Genomic DNA, 7,548 nt, shown 5'->3' on the forward strand with positions numbered 1-7,548 from the left:
GATATATATGTCTGGTGTAAAAATGAAAATGAATGTCAAAATTAAGAATAACAAGGGCTCTGACAAAAACTGCCTTCCCCGCCACAATATCAAAACTGAACAAATAGATTTTCCAAAAGGCTTTTACTTAGTTGAATAAACATGAGCACTGCACGTGTCAAAGTCGAAACCCGGTGCGGGTGTTATATCACTGTATTTCTGAACGAAACCGACTGTCTTCAGAAAATTATGGATGTCATTTTCATTTCATCTTGCCTGTAATGCCTGAGCAGCGTTTGTGAGCTGATGAGCGCTGCTTTGTGTATACTGGGGAAACCTCGATAGAGTGCAAGTCTGGGGGAAACACCGCTGCTGTTATGAACATCATTCAATATTTTAATTTGAATGTCGGATTGAAATGAATGTTGTTATTAGAGTAGTTAATCGTTAGCATCTAACGCTAATATAATGAGCATTAGAATGAAGTTTCTTTATTAACTATTTAATGCTCCTATAAGAGTTTATTAAAGCCCTTCATATAAAGCTTGTCACATGTTTAGAACAAATTGTATTATGCACTTTCTCCGCAGCAGTTCAGTCTGTGTCCACCCTAGATATTTTTTCAAATGCGCTCCTATCAAACTCGATATTGACGATATTGCTTCATACCGTATCGCTTATTAAAATATATCGATATATCGTACAAACTCGATATACCGCCCAGCCCTAACAAGCATGCTTTTATTGGTGTTGCAGTTTTAATGACTGCAGTAGGACACAAATGACTTAAACCATGTTTTAATTAAACTATTTAAGTTAAAATAATTTAATTGACCACCGGTTATATAAGATTCGCAATCGACTCACAAATGTTGCAATTATGGCAGCAATGAAGGCCTGAATTAGCTTTTATTTGCAGAATATATTCTCATTCCACCAAAGTAACCTGACATAGCTGCAAACAGCATGAGACAACATCATTCCTACAATTTATGTAACTGTAGATGTTAACGAACTTAAGGTTCAAGCTGTCTAATGGCTGGCTTCTCTGTGTGAAAGCTTGCAGTAACATGCAATCTGATTTCAACTGTGGGTAACGCCAGTCATCACTAACTCTCAGACAAAGCAACAGAATAAACACAGCAACAATCCATTCTGCATATAGATGATAAAGAAAAGATCACTAGCTTGGTAAAAGCATCATAAAGGTGTCTCAGACTGTGTAGTACTAAACACACCCACAAAAGTTTTCCAGGTGACATGCAAAATGATGCACAACCTTTACCAAAAATGGACTGACCTCAGGCATCAATGAGCATAATCTTATGGTTTGTTTGTTATGATTAACTCACTACTACCATGACCTCAGAATCAAATATCTGCCCGAATGTCAGCACATACATTGCATTCACATTTCTTTTTTTTATTTACCATTTGTGTTGTTCTCCAGCTCAAAATGATGCTGAAATGTATCTGAAAAGAGCTCATTTAAATAGTGGCAGACAGTGACAAGCATCTGTACACTACAGAGAATACCAATTAATGAATTATGAATTGAGTGGAATGATTCATGACTTAACACCGCAAATTCCATAATATTGTAAATAATGTATTTACTATTTATTCATTTGTTTATGACCTAAACAAGAGAGTAGAGCAAGACAGACAGACACAAAACAGGCTGGATTAAAACACTTGAGCAATAGGTATGAAATAATACAATGACATGGACCAACGATCAAATTACTAATGATATGGCGTATTGATGTAATGCATAAAAATGTATATTTATATTTTTAAACTTATATAATATTTGAGAGTTATGTCAAATTGCAATTGAGCAGTCATCGAATATTTGATAAGTTTTAAAAACTAAATTTTTGAAATGTCTTTATTTTTTGTAACCGTTTAAATACTTGATTTTGTTGTCTATGTCCTAATACTACTTTTGCACATTTTGGAGAGCACAAAAGACTTGACTGTTGTCATTACTTATCTCATTGCACAAGCCAATGCAGAGCTGACATTAGACGATTGATAACCTAATGTGTGACTCATGTTTTTTCTATATCATTTTTTGTTGGATGTCCCAACTGGAATACACGATTTTCTATTTCCAGAGTACAATTAAATGCCCGTGTTATATTTTGTTTGCATTTGTGAATTAAACAAAAATGTAACAGGTTATGTGAAATAGGCACATAAAATTGTAATATTGATATATTGATCACATGTCCCTGAATCTAATCAAATCGTATCACAGCATGTTTTGATGTATTGACAAGCACCACATTGCTAAGAGGTAATTAATGTCAGATTGTATCATGATAATACACCCCTAGAGAGTATATCATCTTCCTAAAAACATGCACTACCCACTTTAGTATAGAAGCCACGCATTTTTATGCAACTGGCCCTAAAATAAAATGTGGACAATGAGGAGATTATGTCCAGAAAAAGCCAGCATGCCAGAAAAACAGCAATCTCACACAGGTTTCCTGGAACTTCATGTGCATGTGGTACCAAATTTTGATGCAAGATACATACTACAATGCACAGGCCAAACCCTCAGACTCCCAGTCAATATATGTGCAAAACAGTTCACTCTCATTCATCACTAATTTTTATCCCAAAAAGTTACCTTCGAATTGGAATTATGCATGTTTTAACACTCTCAGGCGTTCAACAGAAAACGAGGACGAAACAAGTTCACGGATATCAATCTTATTTGCAGCCATTCTTCAAAACTCCACAAAATTACTAGGAACTCAAACTCCTACCAGAAAGAAAGCCTTTTAAGATTCAAGAGGTAAAATTAGAGGCATAAAAGAGGCAGAACCAGAAGACTACAGACACATCTTAACCAGATGACCCTCCTATAACGCTTAGCTCAAGGCGACAGCTTGATAACTGGATTATCGTGAAAAACACATCTGAATCGAGTGCTCTTGGCGAGCAGCGATATCAACCGCTATCCAGCTAGTCAAGGTGACAAGAGCAACAGATACAAGCCATGCTGGATACACCATCTGCAGTGAAACACGGTTTTCGGCGGCGGCCTAGTTATAAAGCATCACTCCATCAACGGAGCTAAAGCTAACGGGCCTGGGTGATCGGCGCGATTACTTACCATGACCTCTCTCGCCAAGAGCCACTCATCTGACCAGCACGATTTAACCTTTAATTCTGGCTAAAAGGCATCACGGAGCAAAGCAGAAGCCCTTTGATTCAGTTTAGGGCGTATATAGGAAGAGTTCAGCACAGCTGTTCGCATAAGAAAATGACTAACGTTAATGGTGTTTGAGTGTGACAGGGACACTTACAGTTTCTGATGTCCGAGATGAACACAGCTAATCCTCGCATTCCGTCTCCCTTCGACACAGCCGGCATGTTTGCTCGTTTTTTCTCTTCAAGCCGGCTTCAACGCGAAACAAATGACTTTCAGATGTTCAGAGGTGCAGGTTTAACAGGCGGCGATTTGGGTTCAAATGCACCGAGCTAGCGGGCTAAGTTAACTAACACGGACTCACACTAGAGCTGCTAATTTAGTCCTGAATTAAACTGTAAGCGCTCGTAAAGCACACTAATAAAGCAGCAGCGAGTGTTTATGAAGAAAATAGGTGAATGCAGTGGGTGAGAGAGAAGCTGGGGAGTCAGCGCGACTGCTGTTTCCGTTGGCTAACGTTAATTCATTCAATCCCGTGAACTCTCGTCAATGGGGAAAACGATGGAAAGGCGTACGCTTACGTCGCGGCACTGACTAATTATAAAACAAGCCAACGTGTTGTTTTTAGTTTATGATAACGCACCTATATGTCGATGGATGGTGTTAAAATAACAACTGATACCTCTCTGACTTTGAGTCACGCACGGCAAGCTAGCCAAACAGCTAGCGAGCTGGCTAGCTCTATCAAATGTTAGAATACATCACCCAAATGACCGCGATATGACAACGGGGAATCCTGCTTGCTGACGAACTAATCTGACAGACCTGTTTCTGGAGAAAAAGATGGCTCTGGACTGTATTTAGTCGTCAATAATGTACGAGACTTTTCGCTCGGTCGCTGTACCCCGACGGAGCTCGTGACAGAACGGGCGCTGAGCTCGCTCCAGCGCTTCCTCCCCACAAGTCCCGCCTCCAGCCCGCTTCTCCTGCTCTGATTGGCTAGTTTACTGTCATTCAGTACACCATTTGTCCGTTCATACGTCAGTTACATTTTATATCCATTTTAATTGGCTTGAAAACAAGATCGACATTGACAGTATCAAAGTGCAAGTATGTGGTAATGGTGATAAATTGCCAAAAGAGAGGTTGTAAATTACACTAATTCAATCTGACGACTGGTCTTCCTGTTTAAAGCTAATGTTTGAAATAGTGTGATAATGATAGTGTGAAAGGGATAAACACATATTAATCATACGATACGTGTCTATCTATCTATCTGTCTATCTGTCTGTCTGTCTGTCTATCTATCTATCTATCTATCTATCGTTTGTTCTGTTTTTTTCTATCGTTCTATCTGCACATCCGTTATCTTCTTGGTATAAGCGACTGTTAGAAACAAAATCACATTATTGTCTGAATATGTCAAAAATGTATTTTGCATGGTGGGGTGAGCTCATTTGCAAAGAGTTCAGAAAATAATCGAATGTATTTGTTTGTCAAAAAATTAAACACATGGTGCTCTGCATGAATGTATATAGAATATGTAATTTTGTATTTTTCCATGACACCTTTTTCTTCCATCCATCCATTTTTCAAAACACTTCCCTAAGGTCACAGGGAAGCTGGAGCTTATTTGGGAAAAACCCTGTATGGATACCCTGCCCATCACAGCAGCTCTTTCAAATAATTTAATAAAGATGAAATCAAATGTATTTGATATATTCTACAAAAATCAGATGACAGCTGAGATTTACCTTGGGGGCTTCTTGTCCCAGGAATAGAGCAAGATGGCACCTGTCAGTTTTGTGCAACTAATTTAGCAAATTTCCCCAAATAATATATACATCATCCCGTACATGGTAAACTCATACAATTTATCTCAGTAAATGCACACTATTCTAAAAGCATCTACCTTTAACATTGATATATAGTAGCATCAAATAGGCTTCGCATAGTCCGTTTTGATTTAAAAGGATAGTTCATCCAAAAAATAAAAATAAATACAATTCTGTCACCATTTACTCACCGTGTCCTTCCAAACTGTATGACGACTTCTATAAAAAAACAAAATAGAAGATATTCTTAAGAATGTTGTGATTCAAACATTGATTATGATTGTAAGAACAAAATCACTGGAATATTTTTTTTAAAATATCTTCTCATCTTCCACAGGAAAAAAATAAGAAAATAAATGTATATACATTTGAGGGAGACACGAGGAGAGGCTTTTAATTTTGGAGTTATGTGTTATGTGCTACTGTTTTTTCTTTTCACCTGTTTTAGTTTGATCAATACTATCTATCTATCTATCTATCTATCTATCGATACAGATAAATATTGTACGATTCTATAAATATTAAAATAAATGTCTTCAATCCGTTCAAATCTGTGTTCTTGTGCACAAAATGTATTACAGTTTGCTAAAACGTTTTTGTAAACGTATATGGTCACTGACATCAGTTCAACTCTCATAACAAGCCTAATAATGTAAATGTAATATAAAATTTGTATGACAGAATAAATCAGTAATCGTGCTACAGTTTGGTCCAATGAAAGCCACGCTTCAAAACAGCGGAAAAACGCAGTGAAGTTGAGCCTATGACGGAGAGCCGCAAGAAAGTGGGCGGGGCCTACAGTAAATCCCGTGATTGTCGTCCAATCAAATCATTCAGTAAAGGCGAAGGGGCGGGAGCAAAACAAGTGTGTTTCACATGAGCTGTGCTGCAGTCGTGGTATAATCCAGTTTACCGAAATGGCGGAGACAGCGGACAGAATGGAGGTAAGCTGGAGCTACTCAAGGCCATATCGGCTGGCACACATCCGAAGCCAAATAGCTATTTGCGAGAGTTAGACTCAACATGCCAGCTTTATTTGTTACATCCTAGCTCCGATGCTTTAGTCGTTGAACGGATTTGTGTGCTGCGTATGTCCTTATCAGGTGGCTAGAAATGTGCGCACACGCATCTTGAGCATCCATTTTAGCTAGCCGCGAATAATTCATTCATTTAGCATCACGTGTCTGCTATTGCTAGTAGGCTAAAACGAGTTAGTTCCGAGTTTTGAAATGTTACGTGTAACCATTTGATGTATAATGGAGTTGGATTTAGTGATTTATGAGTCCTGTTAGCTAGCTGCGCGTTCAGTCTCCACGAGGGTCGTTTAGAGCACGCTGGCGGTTCGCTTCAATTACCTATTGTTGGGTGCAGACCGCATGGGACGGAGCACCGCATGGGATGTGCTTGCTACTTTTTACAGCTTTGTTCACCAAACCACGACTAATTAGTTATTAGTGAGCTGATTGCTATAATTTGCGGTATGGTCAATTAATTAAAGTCGGTTTTTTTTTCAATCACGTTGTTGCCCACATGTATTTTAATCAAAAGTTTCAGAGGTCTTCCGACGCTATGAAAACGATTTTTCTCATTTAAAAGGCTAATTAGTATAACCGCTACTTTCCTTCTCTAATAAATTGAATGTTGTGTGGGGAAAAATACGTTTATCCCGGTTTTAACCGCCTTGAATTGTCTTCGCTGCTTTTAAAGCAATGCTGGTCTTGAGTTCGCACAAGCTCTGTTAGTTGTAATAGTGGCGGATTTTGATTGGTCACTGCGGTTTGAATCTTTTGAATCCATTTACCAAAAAGATTTGTTCTTTGTTCGTACAGTGAAGCTTTTACTACATCCTTACTTTTGGTACAGTAGGTGACAAGCGATTCTTTTGTGGCTAGCGCTTATTGAATCGTTTATTCGATTCGTTAAAATGAGTCATGCGTCGTGACCGAAACAAGTTTTGTCCTTTGTTAAAATTTTGCATATACCAATCGATGTTGAAACATTAAACACAATTTCCTCACAATAGCTACAAAACCGATTTATCACTAGCTGGGCTGTGGGTCTTATGACAACTTTTCAAAATTGAATGCAACATACAAAAGACACTACCTGAACGGAAGCAAAGCCCAGCTCATCCTTTTTTTTTTTCCTTAGTGTATAATTTGATTTCTTTTTTCTTTTTTTTTTTTTACAGGTGTCCCAGGGAGAGAGCTCAGCAAAACCTGCAGCAGAAGACATGACCTCCAAAGACTACTACTTTGATTCCTATGCACACTTTGGTATTCATGAGGTACAGTCTTATTGGTCCATCATGTTTCATGAATAGTGGTACAATTACACATATTCATATCTGTGATCACTGTAAACCCATTCTGTGTCCACAGGAGATGCTAAAGGATGAAGTTCGTACTCTGACGTACAGAAACTCCATGTTCCACAACAAGCATCTCTTCAAGGATAAGGTGGTGCTGGATGTGGGAAGTGGAACTGGCATCCTTTGTATGTTTGCAGCCAAAGCTGGAGCCAAGAAAGTTATTGGGGTGAGTGTAAATCCTACCCGTTTATGTAAAT

At 38.3% G+C, this 7,548-nt stretch overlaps 2 protein-coding genes across 7 annotated transcripts in view; one reads left to right on the forward strand and one right to left on the reverse strand.

Moving 5' to 3' along the window:
- Positions 1–4,092, reverse strand: part of LOC107729492 (AP-2 complex subunit alpha-2-like) — a 34,744-nt gene extending 30,652 nt beyond the window's left edge. For 3 of the 6 annotated variants that reach the window (XM_016540022.1, XM_016540020.1, XM_016540018.1), the window contains exon 1: positions 3,303–4,092. In XM_016540022.1, coding sequence (XP_016395508.1) covers positions 3,303–3,369 — 67 coding nt within the window. In that variant the 5' untranslated portion in view covers positions 3,370–4,092. The remainder of the gene's footprint in view (positions 1–3,302) is intronic. The other 3 variants (XM_016540023.1, XM_016540021.1, XM_016540019.1) reach the window with 1 other exon arrangement.
- Positions 4,093–5,836: 1,744 nt separating this feature from the next.
- prmt1 (protein arginine methyltransferase 1) overlaps positions 5,837–7,548 on the forward strand; it is a 7,153-nt gene continuing 5,441 nt past the window's right edge. Inside the window, exons 1-3 of the mRNA XM_016540083.1 lie at positions 5,837–5,924; positions 7,172–7,267; positions 7,362–7,517. Of these exons, the coding sequence (XP_016395569.1) occupies positions 5,898–5,924; positions 7,172–7,267; positions 7,362–7,517 (279 nt within the window). The 5' untranslated portion in view covers positions 5,837–5,897. The remainder of the gene's footprint in view (positions 5,925–7,171; positions 7,268–7,361; positions 7,518–7,548) is intronic.

Source organism: Sinocyclocheilus rhinocerous, unplaced genomic scaffold, assembly GCF_001515625.1.
Source record: "Sinocyclocheilus rhinocerous isolate Xijiao unplaced genomic scaffold, SAMN03320098_v1.1 scaffold697, whole genome shotgun sequence".
Classification (NCBI taxonomy): domain Eukaryota; kingdom Metazoa; phylum Chordata; class Actinopteri; order Cypriniformes; family Cyprinidae; genus Sinocyclocheilus; species Sinocyclocheilus rhinocerous.